At 34.8% G+C, this 21,544-nt stretch overlaps 1 protein-coding gene across 1 annotated transcript in view; it reads left to right on the forward strand.

Moving 5' to 3' along the window:
- Window positions 1-21,544, forward strand: part of VPS13C (vacuolar protein sorting 13 homolog C) — a 252,418-nt gene that overhangs the window by 216,667 nt on the left and 14,207 nt on the right. Inside the window, exons 77-82 of the mRNA XM_007958262.2 lie at window positions 653-728; window positions 1,625-1,788; window positions 2,953-2,998; window positions 7,919-8,042; window positions 8,495-8,609; window positions 14,070-14,158. Coding sequence (XP_007956453.1) covers window positions 653-728; window positions 1,625-1,788; window positions 2,953-2,998; window positions 7,919-8,042; window positions 8,495-8,609; window positions 14,070-14,158 — 614 coding nt within the window. The remainder of the gene's footprint in view (window positions 1-652; window positions 729-1,624; window positions 1,789-2,952; window positions 2,999-7,918; window positions 8,043-8,494; window positions 8,610-14,069; window positions 14,159-21,544) is intronic.

Raw genomic sequence — 21,544 nt, forward strand, 5'->3', positions numbered from 1 at the left:
GGGCCATAAAACGTATCCACAATTCTCAGGATTTAGTGTACATGTAAGGATATTTGGGAGCAAGACAGAGTAAGACAACTGGAAGACTATTTCATGGAAAGGATTAATGGGGCATTAAAAGATGACTGACTTTATTTCATATTGAAGCTTTAATTTAGCTTTAAATATTCACCTCTATTTAAAGGGTACAGTATCCCAAAGTGGTACAGGTTTTAGAAGGGCAAAGCAGAGAGAATAAATGGGAAAGTAAGAGTACCAAAAATACCAGGCTGACCTTGTATTCTCAGCCTTGCTACCAGTGTGGTTTAATTTACAAGTCTGGTGAAACTTAGTGCTGGAAGGTCAACTTCAAATTGTGACTGAAGCCAGTGATTTTCTCCTTTTTGTTTTCTTTTTCCAACTTCTTATAGAATATGCTGAGATCATATGAGTTAAAAAATGTGTTCAGATATTATAGATAGGTATTCCGTAAGTATTTTGTGGTAGAGGGTAAAAATTATGTTACCACAATGTTACTAGATTTTTACAGATTCTTGGTCTACCTGGAAACCCTGACATATTAGATTAAAAGTCTTTTATTTATTTAAACTGTAAATAGCAAACTTCTTAATTTTTTTTTTTTTTTTTTTTTTTTTGCGTGGGCTATTTCTATGGTTATGTTCATGTTCCTGAAGAATTTGCTGAGGGGTTAGTGATTGGAGTAAGAAGTCTCTTTGGACACACAGTAGGTTCGTATCACTTATTTGTGTATATGTATATATATATTTTTTTCATTACAGTTATTACAAATAAAAAGTGAATGTTTATATTTTTAATAATAGAATGATAAATTTTATAACTCTTGTAAAAGATGTGTTCTCTTCTTTTTAAGTGGAAAATAATTTAACACTGAGCCCTTGCTAGTTTTTTGGTATGTCTTAGTAGTGTTGAATCAACGCTCTTTAAATAATTTCATTATTCTTCTTTATAAACGTGAAATTGTTGTTGTTGTTATGTGCCGTCGAGTCAGACCTGACTGATAGCGGCCCCTCCTTGGGTTTCCAAGGCAGTATTATTATGGAAGTAGATCGCCCAACCTTCCTTCCGAGGAGTGGCTGCCAGCCTTCTGGTTAACGGTCAAATGCCTTAGGCACTATGCTATCAGAGCTTCTATAAATCACATGATTTTTGTGTATGAGACAATTTTAAACATATATTAAGTTTAAAGCAAAATGTCCTGGTGACACAACAGTTAAGTGCTCGTCTAACAGCAAAGTTGGCTGTTCAAACCTGCCCAGCACTCTGTGGAAGAAAGACCAGGCTGTCTGCTTCTATAAAGATTGTTGTTGTTGTTGTTGTTGTTGTTATTTGCCATCGAGTCGGCCCCACTCATAGCGACCCCTTCTTGGGTTTCCGAGGCAGTATCACTACGGAAGTAGGATTGCCCAACCTTCCAAGATTACAGCCAAGAAAATTCTATGGGAGCAGTCTACTCTTGTCATATTAGGTCACAGTGACTCAGAATCGACTCTGTGCACCCAACAACAGCAATAGCAATATTGGTTTAAAGCAATTGCATATTGTGCATTGTGATAACCCTTTTTAAGGAAACAATGTGGCATAACTTATCTGGGCCTTTGGATAGGTGGTGCAGCAGGAGTTGTCTCTCGAATCACTGGTTCTGTTGGAAAAGGTTTGGCAGCAATTACAATGGACAAGGAGTATCAGCAGAAAAGAAGAGAAGAGATGGGTCGACAGCCTAAAGATTTTGGTGACAGCCTGGCCAGAGGGGGAAAGGGCTTCCTGAGAGTAAGTCTCATGCTGAATCTTCAAGAATTTCTCAACTTTTATATGTTTTAGAATATATACTCTAGCTGGTTGTTTGAAATTTGAAATACTACTTGTGAGTCTAGGTCTATTAGAGTACCACTAGTGATTAATTGTGGGCTTTCCTGTTAACTTTTTTGCTCCCCTTCCCAATTTTTACCACCGAATCTGTTTCCAAAGTTTGGTTTAGCAGTTGGACTGGAGAGAGATTGTAATGATGGCAAGTTAACACTAGTGTACAAGGAGAAGTAGTAGGAAGCAGAGAAGTATGGTAAATAATGGTAGCTAGAGGTCATCCCCAGTAGACCATTCTTATGGAAGGGATGTGTAGAAGTTATGTGTTGACAAACTAGGCACTGTCTTTCATTACTTTTCAATACTTTAAAAATTATACAGGTAATGTATGAATACTGTTCTCCTTATAAGTAATTTAAAAATTATAGGCAGGTCTAGAATACTGTTTGATCATCCATCCATCTCTTTCCAGAGATATTTAATCTTTTCAATTCAGTGTGCATCTTTCGATTCTCTTTCTTCACATTTATATGATATATATATAAGTAGCCATACTAACTACCATTACTTGACAATTATTAAGAATGTATAAACATATTAATGTATTAATTTTGCACACAATTTCAGAAAACTAGCTGTTGAGTTTATGGCAGTGATTTGTAATGTTGTGTCTCATATCCTCCAAAGTTCTTTATTTATCAGGTAATTTCATGTCGTTGGGAGGATCCTTCATTCTCACTTTCCACACTCTCACCAAGTTATACAGTAACTCCATTAAAATTTGTAATTAAATTTTAGTGATTATTTGACTTAACTCACTTTTTTTTTTGATGTGGAAACCAAAGTTTAAAGAAACTGAATCAAGTTCCATGGTGCCAGAGCCAAATTTAGAATCTTTTCACCTGTTTTTATTGTTCTTTCCAGTATAAAATTTTACTCCTACAAGGTGATCTCATTTAAAATGTGCTATGATATAATTTTTAAAAAATCACAGTACATGTTGTTCATATTAAGAAATAAGTTCTTGATTTTTTTTCCCTCTTAATTTTTAGTATGTATGCAGAGACCTCTAGTGGTTAGTTTAAAATTAAGTGCTTTCTCCTCAGGCTTTATGATTGATTTCTCTTCCAGGGAGTTGTTGGGGGAGTGACTGGAATAATAACAAAACCTGTGGAAGGTAGGCTGAGACTATTTCCTTTCTGTGCAAGTCTGAAGGTTTGATGCATGATCAACATAATAGGTGTCACTGCTACTAGAATTACTGAGTAAATTTTATATTCATGGTCTCAAATTATGGCTTAATGAATACACTTTCCTCAGAAAGCAGAGAGATTATGTAGTAAATCATGATTTGGACTTTGAAGGCTATTTTCAGCAGGGCTGTAGAAATGAACTAGATTCTTTTAGGCCCTCACTAGCAATTATTTCATTTTTATCCTGTTTAAAAAGCACACTGCTCATTCAATACAATCCCTAGCCAAATCCTAGTTATCTCCTTTGCAGAAATTTATAAGCTGATTCTAAAATTTATATAGAAATTCAAGATACCCCAGAGTAGACAAAAAATCTTGAAAAAGAACAAAATAGGTGCACTCACTCTTCCCACTTTCAAAACATACTACAAAGCTACAGTAATTAAGATAGTATGGTACTGGTATGACATATGGCTTAGTGGAATAGGGTACAAAAATAAACCCTCACATATTCCAGTCAGTTGATGCCAAGACAATTCAATAAGGAAATGATGCAGGGATAACTGGATGCCCGCATGTAAAAGAATGAAGTTATATTACCTCCTCACACTAATCCCAAAAAATTAACTCTAAATGAATAATAAACCTAAATGTAAGGGCTAAAAATACAAACTTTTTAGAAGGAAATATAAGAGTAAGTCTTCATGACCTTGGGTTAGCCAGAGTCTTCCTAGATATGAAACTAAAAGTACATATCCTGAAGTACAACGCTATCAGTAATAGGATAATATCAATATACCTACAAGGAAGACTGGTTAATATGTCTACTATTCCAAATTAATGTACCAACCACTAATGCTAAAAACAAAGAAATTGAAGATTTTTACCAATTTCTGCAGTGAGAAATTGATCAAAACATGCAATCAGATGCATTGATAATTACTGGTGATTAGAATGCTAAGGTTGGAATCAAAGAAGGACTAGTAGTTGGAAAATATGATCTTGGAGGTAGAATAACACTGGAGAGCACATGATAGAATTTTGCAAGACCAATGACTTATTCGTTACAATTACCTTTTCAAACCTCACCAGATGGAATACACAGGAATCAAATAAATTACATCTGTGGAAAGAGACAATGGAGGAGCTCAATATCATCAGTCAGAACAAGGCTAGGGCTCACTGTGGAACAGACCATCAGTTGTTCATATGCAAGTTCAAGGTGAAGCTGAAGAAAATTAAAGACAAGTTCATGAGAGTCAAAGTACAACTTTGAGTATATCCACCTTAATTCAGAAACCATCTCAAGAATAGATTTTAGACACTGAACACTAACGACTGAAGACCAGACACGTTGTGGGATGAGATCAAGAACATCATACTTGAAGAAAGAAAAAGGTGATTAAAAAGATAGGAAAGAAAGAAAATACCAAAGTAGATGTCAGAAGAGACTGAAAGTTGCTTTTGAACATAGAGTAACTAAAGCAAATGGAAGAAATGGTAAAGTAAAAAACCTAAACAGAAAATTTCAAAGGGCAGCTCAAGAAGACAAGTATATAATGAAATGTAAAAAAGGGAAGAATATGCTTGACATTTCTCAAGCTGCAAGAGCTAAAGAAAAACTTCAAGCTTGAGTGCAGTATTGAAAGACTCTATGGTCAATATGTTGAACAATGCAGGAAACATCAAAAGAAGGAATATACAGAGTCAGTAGCAAAAAGAATTGATTGATGTTCAACCATTGTAGGAGGCAAAACATGAGCAAGAACCAATGGTAGTAAAGGAAGAAGTTGAAGTTGTACTGAAAGTATTGACAAAAAACAAGGCTCCAGAAATTGATAGAACACCAACTGACATGTTTCAACGAACAGATACAGTGCTAGAGGTGATCACTCATCTATGCCAGGAAGTTTAGAAGAAAGCTACCTGGCCAACTGACTGTAAGAGATCCATATTCATGCCCATTCCATAAAAGTGATCCAACAGAATACAGAAATTATTAATATTACACACAAGAAAAATTTTGCTGAAGATAATTAAAAAATGATTGCCACAGTACATCAACAGGGAACTGCCAAAAACTCAAACAGAATTAGGAAGAGGACATGGAATGAGGGAATATCATTGCTGATATCAGGTGGATCTTGCCTAACAGCAGAGAATACCAGAGAGATGTTTACTTGTGTTTTATTGACTATGCAAAGGCATTTGTGTGCATCATAACAAATTGTGGATAAAATGTGAAGAATGGGAATTGTATAATACTTAACTGTGTTCATGAGGAACCTGTATGTAGACTAAGAGGCAGTTGTTCAAACAGAACGAGAAGATGCTGTGTGGTTTGAAATTAGGGAAGGTGTGCATTAGGCTTGTGTGCTTTCATTCAATCTGTATTCTGAGCAAATAATCCGAGAAGCTGGAGTATTTGAAAACAATTTGGTATCAGGATTGGAGGAAGACTCATTAACAACCTGTGATATGCAGATAACACAAACTTGGTTGCTGAAGCTGAAGACTTGAAGCATTTACATAGCTTTCAGTATGGATTACATCTCCACATGAAGAAAACAAATATTCTGACAACTGGACCAATTAGAGACATCATGGTAAACAGAGAAAAGATTGAAGTTGTCAAGGATTTCCATTTACTTAGATCCACAGTCATCACTCGCGGAAGCAGCAGTCAAGAAATCAAACAATGTGCATTGAGAAAATCTGCTGCAAAAGAACTCTTTAAAATGTTTAAAAACAAAGCAAACAAAGATGTTACTTTTAAGTTGTACCTGACTCAAGCCATCCTGTTTTTAATCATATCCTATGCATGCATAGCTGGACAGTGAATAAGGAAGATAGAAGAATTGATGACTTTGAGTTAAGATGTTTGTGAAGAATATTGAATATACCATTGATTACAAATCTGTCTTTGAAAAAGTGCGCACAATGCTACTTAGGAGTGAGGATGGCTAGATCTCTTCTCATGTGTTTTGGATATGTTATCAGGAGGGACCTGTCCCTGGAGAAGGACATCATATTTGATAAAGTAGAGGGTCAGTGAAAAAGAGGAAGCCCCTTCAGTGAGGTGGATTGACACAGTGACTGCAACGGTGGGCTCAAACATAGCAATGATTTTGAGTATGATGCAGGACTGGGCAGTGTTTCATTCTGCTGTGAGTTGGAACTAACTGCACAGCATTTAACAACAACAAGGATGTTGAAATGGGTGTTGAAGAGGATCCGGTAAAACTTATACACCGCTGATGAGAGTGTAAAATGGTACATCCACTTTGGAAAACAGTGAATCTTCAAAAAGTTTATAAAGTTGCCATATTTCCCAGGAATTCCACTGGGTATTTTTCCTATTGAACTGAAAACATGTATTCACACAAAAATGTGTACATGAATATTCATAGCAGTATTATTCAAAATATCCAAAAAAAATAGAAACAGCTCAAGTACCCATCTATTGATGAGCAAAATGTTATTTATTCATCCAATGGAATATTATTTAGCCATAAATAGGAAATGAAGTACTGATACGTTTTACAAAATGGGTGAACCTTAAAAATATGCTAAGTTAAAAAAAAAGCCAATCTCAAAAGCTTATCCTGTATTGTATAATTCCATTTGTATAAAATGTCCAGAATAGGCAAGTCCTTAGTATCAGAAAGTAGGCAGAAGGAAGATGGGATGAGGGCAGTTAGTTGCCTAGGACTGGAGTAGTGAGGGATTAGAGAGAAAGGAGGAGTGAGACTGCTAATGGGCACATGTTGTCTTTTTTAGGGGATGAACATTTTCTAAAATTGATTATGGTGATGGCTGTAAATACTGTGGATATACTAAAAACTATGTAATTTATATACTTCTAGTCACAGGTACTAACTATACACCTAAATCAGTAGTTCAAAAACTTGAGCACACTTTAGGATTACCTGGGGTGTTTGATAAAACACAGTTGCTGGGTCCATCCATAGAGTTTCTGACTCAGTAGGTCTGGGGTAGAGTCCAAGAGTTTGCATTTCTAATAGGGACCATACTTCAAGAGCTACTATTTCACTATATGTTGTTGTTATGTGCCGTCAAGTCGGACCCAACTCATAGTGACCCCTCCTTGGGTTTCCTAGGCAATATCACTACGGAAGTAGATTGCTCCATCTTCCTTCTGAGGAGTGGCTGGTGGGTTTGAACCGCCAGCCTTCTGGTTAGCAGTCTGATGCCTTAGGCACTATGCCACCAGAGCTCCTTTATTTTACTATACTCACTATACTCACTGCTGTCGAGTTGGATCTGACTCATAGCGACCCCTCCTTGGGTTTCCAAAGCAGTATCACTATGGAAGTAGATTGCCCAATCTTTCTTCTGAAAAGCCAAACTCACTCCGCGACTTATAGTGACTCCTCCTTGGGTTTCCGAGATGGTATCACTATGGAAATAGATCTTCCAACCTTCCTTCTAAGGAGTGGCTGGTGGGTTTGAACTGCCAGCCTTCTGGTTAGTAGTCAAATGCCTTAGGCACTGTGCTACCAGAGCTCCAGTTTATCAGACAGTGATACTTAAACCAAAGCCAAACTCACTGTTGTAGAGTTGGATCCGACTCATAGCGGCCCCTCCTTGGGTTTCTGAGGCGGTATCACTACGGAAGTAGATTGCCCAACCTTCCTTCTGAGGAGTGGCTGGTGGGTTTGAACTGCGAGACTTCTGGTTAGCAGCCAAAATGCCTTAGGCACTATGCTGCCCAAGGTCCTTTATTTTACCCTATTAGGATTAAATTTAACTTCTTTAGAATGCCAGACAGTAGAAGCTTCCTAGGTAAAATAGTTCAGTCTTTGGCTCTGGTTTTTGTTGCGTTCATACTTGCTTATTTTAAAATGTATCTTTATTTACTCATTGTCTTTGGTTTCCTGAAGGTGCCAAAAAGGAAGGAGCTGCTGGATTCTTTAAAGGAATTGGAAAAGGGCTTGTAGGTGTTGTGGCTCGTCCAACTGGTGGCATTATAGACATGGCCAGCAGCACCTTCCAAGGAATTCAGAGGTAATTGAGAACATATTGTGTGCTAATTGTTGTTGCAGATACATAAATTAGTAGATTAGATATTTTGCCTACTATTAAGGATCTTACAAACGAATTGAAAGCTATGACAAATTTGTCAGGTTTTTATGACTACTTTTACTGTTACCTACTATATGTCAGGCACTGTACAAAAGATGCAAAGAATAGAGAATAGACAACTTAGTTTCTGCCTTTATTTTTTTTTTACATTTTCTTTTCTTAAATTTAAAAAAAGAAAAAAGGAGGGGGAGGGGCTGGGAGTCAGATATACTTGGTTTTAATATTCTTGCGTTCCTTTGGGCAAGTTATTTAATTATTTTGATTGCTTTATCACATACTGATGTAATATGGGATGTAATACAGTGTTTCCAGCACACATATTTACATAATTTTGAAGGAGTCTCACAAATTTTCTTATATTCTGCCTTAAATAGGGCAGCAGAATCAACTGAGGAAGTGTCCAGACTCCGTCCCCCTCGCCTGATTCATGAAGATGGCATCATTCGGCCATATGACAGACAGGAATCTGAGGGCTATGACTTGTTTGAGGTAAATTTTATTCTTTATGATCATGACCAGGATTTTATGGGTGGTTTCTTAAAGTGTCTAATTCACGAACTTCTTTGAGGATGACACGGGGAACATGGTTTGTAGAGTAGAATTTTATTGTTATTTTTTTAATTTTAGTGTAATATAGTAAATGAGAATAACTGATAAATTTATTCTGCACAAGAGCAATGCTTTTTTGTTCCAAAAGGATAATCTAAAAGAAACTGTATACTATATCACTATTTTTGTGGTAGCTCATTACTGAATGTTGTTAACTTTGGTCTTCTGCTTTGTAGCTAATTGTTGGAGTTTCACTGCTCCCTTTTCTCTGAACCAAATTAATTTATTTGGACTACTCTGTAAATCTAGATTTGTTCAGGTAAACAGAAATTGGAGGAGAGAAAAAAGATTATATGTAATTATAATCTTTTAAAATCTTTAGAAAATTTGTTTTTCGCTTTTATTTTAGTTTTAACTGTACTGCATTTAAATAGTATGTGTATGTATATAAACTGTTCTCCCCTGAGTGGCTTGACCTAAAAGAAGTTTTTTTAATATTTTCCTGCTTTGATTTTAAAATAGAATGATTCTTCGTTGTTTTTTAGCCTTTGGTTTTTATTATATGTGATTACATTTTATCTTTATGCATGCTTCTAACTTTATTTTCTTTCTTTTTCTGCCTACACAGCAAGAACTGGAAATACAGGAGTAAATGTTTCCTATACCACTACTTGATTTCATCCTTAAAAATCTAAAAAAACTGTGGTATTAATTGACTGTCTTTGAATTATTTAGATTGAGGGTCAATTTTAATGAAATTTTTTTTTTACAACTCTCACCTTCATCTGAATCTTCTATAGTAGTGGCTCGGCTGTGAATAGAAATGATGGCATTCCTGGTAATACTGCACAGGAATAAGAAATCAATATAAAAGATTAAAGGATGCAGGAAATCAACTCTCTTCTCCATTTAGTAGGTGAAAGACTTTTACTCTAGAAGCAGAGACTTTTGTTATTATTTTGAAATATTTATATTTTCTTATGGTATTCATGTGCATTTCAGGTAAAGTTGTAAAAAAGGACAATACTTATGCCCATTCTAGTGATGGTGTCCTTATGTTTGTGAGTCTTAATGATGGAATTACATAGCTTTATGTTTCATAAATCACCTTAAATTTACAAAAGTTATGAGACTGTTAACTGGGGCATATGTTTTAATAATTGAAATACCAGCTGCTTTGGGTCTGTCATTAGACCTCAAATAAGAATTGGCACATGAATTCTGAGGATATGTTCCTTCAATCTTTATTTTTTTAACCACTCAGTCCTCTTGCTAAATAAATGACAACCATTTTATAATTGTTATATACATCACCAACCTTTAACATTTATGCTTTTCAAAAATTGAATCTCCTTGTTGATTATGCTTATTTCATAGTTGTTAGTTTTGATTAATGTAAATAAAGTTGAACTTGTAATTAGGCAAATTACTTATGTGACACTTGCATATTTGGATGTTTTTATTTATTTATTTATTTTGCTTTTAAGTCCTTACAAAGGATTCATTATCTTAATGAGAAAAAAATTTATTATAAATTATCATTTTGAAATTAATGCTCTCATAGTTGATTTTCAAAATGATACATTATATTGTGATTTTTTTATGGATGAGAAGTGTTATATTTGAGTTAGCAGTATTTTTTCTAGCAACTTTAATGCTTTCCCCCAAAATTGAAACCAAAATATAAACTCAAATTTAGTGTTTTATACTTCTGAAGAGAAACTATTAGCATACAACTCTTCAGTTGTATTATATTTAAAACTGTAGTTATTAAGAGTAAATTGAATACTACATATTCAAAGTAGCACTTAAAGAACCAAGAATGACGTTCAAAGATCAGTCTAAAACTGTAGCTGACAAACTTTTCTTGTGCCTAGATAATTGAGGCTTGGCAAAAATGTCACCACATGTATACTGTTTTCTCTGAGAATCAAGCACAGTAACTTAAAGATGCTGTCTTAAATCATCACTAATAATTACCCTTCCTTCTTAGGTAAAAGTAATGATTTTTAATTTTCCTGGGTATATTGTGATTTTAATGAGACTTTACTTTTGAAAATGCCTATAACTTGTTAAAATTTTCTTATCGTTTACTTATTTTATTTGTTTAGCTTTTTATGTTAGTAACTTTTCCCCTATGATTTTCTTTTTAAAAAACTGCATGTCAAAAAGGACAAAACTGCAAGGAGCATTTTACTATTTTAGCAAAGTCTATAGTCATCTCATCTGGTTTATTAGTCTTTGTGAAGATATTATACAACCTTTTAAACTTACATTATTCTAATCACTGGAAGAAATAGAATGATTGTACATTAATGAGAGCATTTAATTATTTTTTCTATGGGTAGCAAGATTACACATGAATGATTAAGAACTTAAGCTATTTCATCCATTACCAATCTTGCTGTGATTAGTTAGTTGGGTAACAAATATTTATTATCTATACTGTATTGAATATACCAAAAAAAAGACTTCTATCCTTAAGGGACCAAGTATAATAAAATATGTAGTAAATGTTAAAAAGCACTGGAGTATAAAATTGTGTCTGCCTAGCCCTACTTTAATATGACCACATTCTAAATTTATTTGGGGATGTTTTGATCCCTTTTTTTGCCCCATAGTGTTCTTCTGTGTTCTTTAATTTACTACTCAGCTTTGACAATTATGAAATCGTATGCTCTATTTTCATAGGATATACTTTTTCTGTTATATCCTCTCTTCTCCTAGGATAATTACTCTTTACATTTTAATACATATACTGTCAGTTTTTATTTAACATTCATTTTTTGTTTGCCTACCTGTGATCATATATATTTTAAATGGTGTTTCTAACTTTTAATATAAAACCATTTTATTTTCCCCATGTTCTTTGAAGTGGTTCATTACTGTCTATTGAGATAACCTTATTTGTGTATTTGTTCCCCATTGTTAGCATTAAAGTTGTTGCTGTTAATTTACTAACATGATAAACATCATTATACATCCTCCTTTTCAATATCTCGTATTATTAGAATTTATTTGAAAAAGTGGAATTACTGAGTTAAGAGCTTTTCCTAAATATTGTCAAATTCCTAAACTTGCATTTTGGTAAAGAACAGTGAATAACTGAGTAACTACTCTGGTTGACTATTCTGCTGCCATCAGTGACTGAGTATCTTAACCTGAATCTCAGAGTGTAGTGCTGAAAACAAAGTTTTCTATAGTGTGTTACGGTGATAAATTATCTTAATGTTTGAAACAGGGCTTTCAACTGGTTCATCTCAGTTCACTGATGGCTGACAAAATGAAACTGGAAGAAACTGAGTTTTTAAAATTTGGGTGATTTGAAATGTGAAAAATGATGGGACAAAGCATTGTAATGGGAGACTTGGAAGAAGTGTAGTGAGCCCTTTCAGGAGCCTGATGAGGGAGACTGGGTTATGGGCAGCATGTGGAGAGCAACGCACATTCAAAGCAGTGTGGTCAGCTACCATATTTGAGTGTAGCACTGCTGTTTCCTACAGCTCAAAATCCTACTGGCAAGAAATTTGTTTGCTATGTAATGGACATGCTGCCATTGTTTTCTAAGAGGGAGATTAAATTTGTAGCAGGGCATCAACCTACAATTCTTCCTGTTCTGGTTACTGTTGTGTTTTACCCAAATTTTAAAAATTCGAGTCTGTTCCTGTTTTGCTTCCTTGTCTATGACAGAACCGGGAAGAGCTGGTTCGAAGCCCTGGTTTGATGTGCAGTACCCTGATAAAACTAGTAGAAATGCATACAAGAGGGAGAGGGGTAGTATTTTTCCTACATTGATTCACAAATCTAAGTATTTTAACATTTTACAATTTCAAAGATGAAAATAAGTCCACTAAATTATTGTATTTATTTCCCATTGTTTCTTTGAAGAAATTAAGGCATAGATTTTAAAGGATTTTATCTAATTCGTACAACCAAGGTGTGAAACAAGTGACTATTGCTATGAAAACTCTACTTCCTGATATTCATTCTGAAGATGAGACCTCAGTTCTTCTCTGGCAACTCATCTTTCTTGTTGATGACTCTTTGTAATTCTAAAGGAGTGAGTGGGGCCAAGTGTATTTAGGCATTGAGATAACACATTATTGTGCTTTCTCTGCTTGTGATTATATTATCTTTTTAATAATATTGGTGTTGTATTCTTGGTTGTAAAATGTTAAGGTTTTATTTGTTAGGTATGTTTATATATGTCTTTTCATATATATTACCTCCTCTGATCTGCAGTCATGCATTACAGAGATAATGTCAATATAATATTTTATTAGCATTCATTATAAAAATGATAATTTTTTGGTTTTTCATGTAAATGTGTTGACTAGTTCAAGTAACAACAGTTTTGACATAGTTGAAAAGGAAAATAAATGAATTTTAATGTGCTACTCTTTATATTTGAATTATTTGATGCTTGTATTGTCTTTAGCAATGAATACTGCCAGGTATTTTGAAATCCTGGAAATTCTTCATGTTCACCTTAATACTATCATTACATTTTCTTTTCTATCAGAAATATAATTTTATACATAAATGTATTTCTCATGCATGTTTAATCTATAAAACCAAGTATTCAAAAACCATTAAATATCAGTTACCTTGGGTTTGTGGTACATGTGTAATATGTACCTCTATGTAAGTCAGTGGCTCTTACCTTTGAGAGAGGGATCATAAATCCACAAACCCACTGCCATCAAGTTGATTCCAAGTCATAGTGACCCTTTAGGACAGAGTAGAACTGACCCATAGGGTTTCCAAGGCTGTAAATTTTTGTGTAAGCAGGCTCCCTCCTCTTTCTTCTGTGGAGGGGCTAATGGGTTCAGACCACTGACTGGTTAGCAGCTGCATGCATTAATCACTATATCACCAGAGCTCCTGAGAGGGATCATAAATCCCTTCAAAAAAGCTGATAAAAAAGATGAACCCTGCCTGAAAAAAGTTGCAGAACCACATTTTCAAAATTGTATATTCTATTGCATGGGGCTCATAGATCCCTGCTCCAGTGGTCTTTCATGTGTCCTAGCTTATGAAAATGTATCAGTTTTATATTAGTATATATTCATACTCTCATTAATGAAAATGTATGATGATTTCTGACAGATATTTTTTTAAGTATTCGTAAGTTATTATAGAACAAAATTTATTTTACCTGGAAAATCACTTGGTAAGCATTTAATACATATTTGTCCTTGAAGGCAACAATGAAAATTATTTTATTAACATGTTATGAATATTTTTCTAGTGTCATGTATCAATATGTAGAATTGTACTTTTGTTTATAATAAAATTTTTCCTAATTGGTATTTTTATTACAATTAGCTTACATACAGTATTGGAAATACTATTTGGATTCATGTACTTGCCAAATCTTAAGTCTTGTTTCCTTTTCAGAGTCATGTCAAAAAGTTAGAAGAGGAGACTTACAGATACCACTGTGCTATTCCTGGAAACAAGAAGACAGTCTTTATGGTTACAAACAGGTATTAACTTCAAGTGACATTTTAAAAAATGCATCTTACTTGTATAGATTGGAAGAATTTGAAGGTTATATGGCAGAGGATTTAGAGAACTATACTTCAAAGGAAAAATGTTCATTTTCATAGAATCACAAAAATGCAGATTCTTTGAGTTTAACTGTTTCAACCTCTTCTTTTTAGATAATATTATTTATGTATTATTATTATATATTATGTTAATAATATAATGATAAAAGCTCAACATGATTTAGCAAATGCAACCACTGCCATGGAGTCAGATCTGACTCATAGCAACTCCTCCTTGGGTTTCCGAGGCAATATCACTACGGAAGTAGATTGCCCACCCTTTCTTCCGAGGAGTGGCTGATGGGTTGAACTGCCAGCCTTCTGGTTAGCAGTCAAATGCCTTATGCACTATGCCACCAGAGCTCCCACATGATTTAGGGGCTTATCCAAATCAGATAATTACTGATAGCCAGAGTCTAGAATAGATTTCATCTGTGTAACAGTGATGCCATTATGAGTGAATTACAAATCTAGTTATGGAGGGTTCAATTCACAAAGCATTTTTTCTTACTAGATTTTATTTTGGGGTGATCAGTGTACCCCTTTTAAAGGATGGTATCATTTCTATGTGTGTGTCCCAGGTTTTCATCAGCATTTTAGGAGAAGTAGATCATTTTTCCAAATAAAAGAGCTTGAATTAAGTTACCAAGTTTCTTTTTCTAGGATATACTATAAATAACTTAACATAAAGTGGTAGTTGTGGATTCATAATTTTTAAAACTTTGTGAGTGATGTCTTTTTAGGCTTAAGGCAAAATACTTCCAAAAAACTAAACCAAACCCAATGCCATTGAGCTGATTCGGCCTCATAATGACCCTGTAGGACAGAGTAGAACTGACCCATAGGGTTTCTGAGACTGTAAATCTTTATGAAAGCAGACTGCCTCATCCATCGGTCTCCCTCGGAGCAGCTGGTGGGTTCCAACCACCCGCCTTTTGGTTAGCAGCTGAGTGTTTTAACCAGTGTGCCAGTAAGGCTCCTTACTTTGTGAGGAGTACTTGCAACAGCAAAATCTACGTTAGATTCCTCACTAAACCAAAAACAAACCAAGCTCACTGCCATTGAATCAATTTGACTCATGACAATCCTTCCCTGGATTTCTGAGGTAGTATCTCAACAGAAGTAGATTGCCCCATCTTGCTTCCGAGGAGTGGCTGGTGTGTTTGAACCGCCAGCCTTCTGGTTAGTAGTCAGATACCTTAGGTACCTTGCCACCAGAGCTCTTTCTAATGATATAAAAATATTTGAATGGAGAGCAAGCAGGATTCAGACTTGTATCTACAAGCTTATTTAAAGAGAGGTTTAACCAGTCATCTGATTTGCCTATTAGTTAATAAGTGAAAACATTCACAAAAAAATCTGGAAAGCAGCTTTTACAGATTTGGCAACTGGTCGCTTAATTTTTATGTCTGTTATTTTATATTTTCTCCATTACATTGGACCAAAAACAGTGTTTATACTGGCAGTCTCCAGGTTAAGAAAGTTGAACTTAAGGACAACTCCTACTTGCTCTATAATGTTAAGGAAACTTGCCCTTATTTTAAAATAATTGAACCAATCCTATTTGCAACACATTCTTCATCACAATCACCTTCACTTGCTTCACGTGCAACTTTTAAATCACTATACAGACTTTGACTAAACTAAACTAAATAAGAACTGTATGCACCAGTTCCGACTGACCTACACATTTCCACGGAAAGACCTAAGACATAGTTAAGAATGGATCTCATATAGGCCCAGTAACGGCCTATATTGTGTATTGCATTTAGCTGACAGTAGGCACGTGTTAATTCATTTTAGTATTGTTTACCTTTTATGTAATTCACCGCTAGGCAATGGGAGTCAGATTTTTGTGTGTTTTGTGTTTTTTCTGATTTTTATTTTTTAAAATAATACTTAATGTTTTAGTACTTGTTTTCCTTAAGGCATTCTGTGGGAATACTATTGTATGTGCTATATAGATCTGTTTTTTATTTAAGTAAATTGAAAAATCAAGCAGTTTTAAGTCTCATCATCTCTAGAGCTTTTCAGGAGGCAATTAATACAATAATATATTCTGACCAGTACAATGACTTCATCTCTTTGCTGTCTTTAGTAGACTCTGGCAGGAGTTTCTTTGTTTAAGGTAGTTACCGTTGTGCTGATGTGTTTGACATTTTAACTATGGAATAAGAATAGCATTTCTTCCAGATTCAGTATTTTCAAAAATAACATTTTTTTTATTGCTAAAGTTAATATTTATGCTTTGTAGATAATACAGATTAGGGGTCACAGACTTTCTTTAAAGGGCTAGGTAGTATTTTAGGCTTTGCAGGCCACAACTATTCAACTCTGCCCTTGTAGTGTGAAAACAGCTATAGACAATATACAAATGATGAGTGTGACTGTGTTCTAGGAGCTCTGGTGGCATAGTGCCTAAGGCATTTGACTGCTAACCAGAAGGCTGACAGTTCAAACCCACCAGCCACTCTTCGGAAGGAAGGTTGGGCAATCTACTTCCGTAGGGATACTGCCTCGGAAACCCACAGAGGGGTCACTATGAGTTGGATCTGACTCGAGGGTGGTGAGCTTGGTGACTGTTCTAATAAAACTTTATTTACTAGAATAGGCTGCTGCTGGATTTGGCTGACAGGCTGTACTTTGTCCACCCCTGATACAGATATAGATAATAATTAAAAAGGTGAAAATAACTAGAGTTACCATGCATATTATATTGCTTTTCCCCTATTAATAGCTATCCCTTTCATTCTTAGAGATGTCCTGATTTGAGGAATACATTATATAACCTCTAAAAATAACCATTATTAGCATTTTCACCATACAGAGATAACTGCCATTAGCTCTGTATCAGATTTTTGCAGTGTATGTATTTTACAAAGACTAAGTACAAAAAATGTAATATGTGTATCTTTGTAACCTAGATTTTTCATATAACAATATATTGTGATCATCTTCCCAAACCATTAAATATTCTTCAACAATATAATTTTTATCACTGTGTAATACTGTATTTATAGATATTCTATAATTTATTCAAATATTCCCTTTAGTGCTTGACATACAGTTTGCTCCTTCCCAATATTTTGCTATTATAAGCAATATCCTTGCAGCTAAATCTTTGTGAGGTTTTTTTCTTTTCCTATAACTATTTCCTTATAATAAATTCTTTTAAGTGGGATTGCTGATCCAAAAAGTGAAGATTTTTAAGACCCTTTCCATATATTGCCAAGTTGTTCTTCAGAAAGGTCATGCCATTTTACATCCCACTAACAGTTAATGAGTGTCCTTTTGTCTGTGTTTTGCTAAGACTAGGAGTTTTTTTTTTTTTTCTTCCTAACTTGATGAGTTAAAAATAACTTCTTTGTTTTAATTAGCATTTCTTTGATTAATAATGAGTATGAACATTTAATATATTCATCATCCATTTATATTTTCTACTCTGAATGACATGTACATACCCTTTGCTCATTTTCATTGGTATTTTATTCTTACTGAATTCAAGGAACATTTTAAAAATTAATGAGATTAGCCTTTTTTAACCAGTGTATTATTGGAATATTAATAATCATTTATTGAGTTTTTCAATACATAGGGTTTTTCATTTTTATATATAGAAATTCACTCAAAATGTGGTCCTAGTAATTTTTTTCTTACCAATTTTCAGAAACAAAATATGAGTTCTCATGACCCAAATTTAGTAGGCTACAACTACTAGTCAGTCCTGACTCCATAATATTTTATGTTAGTAATCATTAGGAAATTGTTCATTGAGCAGGCTTATTTTTAATCATCAATATATGTCAGATACAGAGACACAGAGATGAAAGTTACAGTTTCTGTTCACTCTTCAACTAAAGGAGTGAACCTACAAATTATTAACAATATTATAGTATGATAGGTACTAAAATAAAATAATGTACAGAGACTTTGATAACATAGGAAAAACTCTTGGTCCAGTAAGGAGATGGGGGAGATGTCAGGGAGGCTTTCCATATAAAGGGGTACTTGAGCTGAATCCAATAGAATAAGTAGCTGTTATACAGGTAAACAGGAGGCAAGCAGAACTACAAAACAGTATAGTATTTTGAAGAGTAAGATCTGTTTGCAATGGCTAGATGGTAGGATATTGGTGGAAAAGTGTAAGGAGATAAAGCAATCCTCATAGATGGTACCTGCTCTTGACATCTGAAAGGTTTAGATCATTAATGTGATAGAGAATCGCTAATTTTTTTTTTTTTTGAATGTACAGTCTGTTATCTTATTGTTCAGTATCACAGCTTTTCACACATTGAGTTTCTTATTTTTTTCCATTGAAGCCTTTTAAACAAGGAGCAGAATGATGAGGTTTGAATGTTAGAAAGATCTCTGGCAGCAGTTTGGATGCTGGATCGGAAGAGGTTGTGACTGGAGGCAGAGAGACAGAGAGACTATTAGTTCGCTGTTTCTGCAAAACAAATTATCACAAATTTAGCAAGTGAAAACAACACAGATTTACAATCTCTGTGGATCCAGAGTCCGGTATTGCTTTGCTGGCTTCTCTGCTCACAAGGCTCACAAGGCTGAAATCAAAATGTTGACCAGAGCTGCAGTCCTTTCTGGGAGAGCTGGCAAAGAATCTGCTTCCAAGCTTATTTAATTGTTTTTTAAAATTATATTTTATTTTGTTTTAGGTGAAAGTTTACACAGCAGATTAGGTTCCTCTTTAACAATTTTTATACAAGTTGTTCCATGCCATTGATTACAATTTTTACAATGTGTCAGCATTCTCATTATTTCCATTCTGTTTATTATGTTTCCATTGATCTTGCTTCCTTTCCTCTTCTTGCCTTCTCATCTTTGCTTCTGGGTAACTGTTGACCATTTGATGTCATATAGTTAGCTGTTTAAGGGAGTACATTACTTACAAGTGATACTATTTATTTTATGAGCCAGTCTGTTATGTAGTTGAAAGGTGACCTGTAGAAATAGCTTTAATTCCAAGTTCAAAGGGTGTCTTAGGTGATAAGTCTCAAGGATTCCTCTAGTTTTTATCAGTCTGGTAAGTCTCATGTTTTTTAGGAATTTGAGTTTTGTTCTACATTTTTCTCTTGTTCTATCTGGTAGCTGAACACCTTTCTACTTCTTCTGGTCCCAGGTTTGAAGAAGTTATGGTGCATGTGGTCTATTAGTCCCATCTACTAAGTTTCTTCTTTGAGCCTTTGATTTCCTTTCATTTTCTTTTGTTCCATACAAATAGAGACCAATAGTTGTATCTAAGATGGCTGCTTGCAACCTATTAAGACCCCAGATGCTACTCACCAAACTTGGATATAGAACATTATTTTTGTGATGCCATTTGCCATTTGACTAAACTATGATCCTCCTCTGACTGAATAAACCAATCCCATGAGTTGTTTGGATATGTCTAAGAAGCCTCTGTAACTGTTGCTCCTATGTGTTTGGGTATATATGTGGATATATATGCAGTATACACAAATGTGCGTATATATGCCTACAGATATACCTAGACATGCAAATGCATTTACTCACATGTGCCCCCTATACACATACATAAATCCGTATCTACCTGTGTAACCACACACACATATTTTCTGGTGGTTTTTACTATTATTGCAAAATTGTGTATATTTTAACATTCATTTTTTTTCATGTATGTCTTAGTGTCTTTATTTACCTTGGTCAGGTTGTGCTGACTTCACCCATATTTGGAATTACCTTTCCCATCACCAAAAGCAATATGTATCTACTGTCTAGAAAATGATTCCCACTCGCTTCTCCCTCCCATTGATGGTAACCATCAAAGAACTTTGCTTTCTGTGTATATATATATTACTGACTTTTTATGATAGTGAGACCATACAATATTTGTCTTTTTGTGATTTATTTATTTAATTTATTAATTTCACTAAGCATAATATCCTCCACATCTTTCCATTTTATGTTTCATGGGCTCCTCATTATTCTTTATAGTTACATAGTAAAAATTTACTTAATTTTGGCAGAATTCAGTTCCTTGTAGCACTGAGGTTCTGGTTGCCTTCCTCACAAGCTGCTCTCAATTCCTAGAGGCCACTCACATTCCTTACCATGTGGCTGCCTCCATCTTCAAGTTAGCAGTGGTGACTTCTGACCTCTAGATCCAGATTTAAAGTTTTTGTGTGATTAGGTCCACTCATCTGGATAATCTCTTTTGCTTAAAGTCATCTGTGTATTATAACAAATCCTAATCAGGGGAGTGAAATCCATCATATTCACAGTCCTGAGGGCTGTATACCCAGGCATAGGGAATTTTGAGGATCATCTTAAAATTCTGCCTGCCACATAGACTGTGACATTTATTCTGTTAGGAAGTGTTGAGGGCCTATGCTAAAAGATAAGAAGGGGAATGAGGTGATAGACTTAAGAGATAGGCTTAGTGATTGATTAGATATGGAAAAGAAAGGAATGAAGATGACTTTGGCTTTTGGCTGAGTACCAAGAGATAGTATCATTTACAGTAGGTTGAGGGGAATTTTTTTTTTTTTTAATTTGAACTTAGTGAGTTTGCCATAACATTGCAGTATCAAAGTGAAGATGTCTCAGTAGTTGGGGGACAAATATATATAAAGACAAATCATTGGAGTTTGGGTAAATATCTGAAGTTGAGATCTTGGCAGCCACCCTGAGAGCTTGTGTAGAGTAGGAAACAACCAAAGTTTGAGCTCTGGTAAGTAGTACAATGGGTAAGCGCTCAGCAGCTAACCAAAAGGTCAGCAGTTTGAACCTACCAGTCACTGCATGACAGAAATATGTGAGTCAGCTTTGTAAGGATTTCAGCTTGGAACTCCGTGAGACATTTATGCTTTGTCCTATAGGGTCACTGTAAGTCAGAATTGATTTGATGGCAACAGGTTTGGTTTCAATTTGAAACATGGAACAAGAGGAGGAGAATAAAAGAGATTAAGGTAGTAGGAGGACAGTGCATTTATGGGGTGTTCAAGGAAAAAGTGAGTTTTAAGATTCACTCCACTTCACTTGGAATAGTGAATTGCATCTGACATAGTAATTTGTAATAGTCATCTATAAGACTTAGCTCTGTCATCTGATTCTCATCTGGGGCATGGAGTGGTGAGAAGTAGAATCCACTTCCTAGGCTCTTTGGAAATGGGAATGTTTTAGGTTAGCACAGTGATTAGAAGGCACTCCTGGTATTTAATAGACTGGAGCTATTGATGCTTAATTTCCTATAATGCAAGGTATAGTCCCAAATAAGCCCAAAATTTCAGTATCACCTTGTGTTGGATTGGGTTCTCTAGAGAAACACAAAAACCAGCAAAGTAT

Source organism: Orycteropus afer, unplaced genomic scaffold (assembly GCF_000298275.1).
Source record: "Orycteropus afer afer isolate SDZICR_OR568_19922 unplaced genomic scaffold, OryAfe1.0 scaffold00015, whole genome shotgun sequence".
NCBI classification, from domain to species: Eukaryota; Metazoa; Chordata; class Mammalia; order Tubulidentata; family Orycteropodidae; genus Orycteropus; species Orycteropus afer.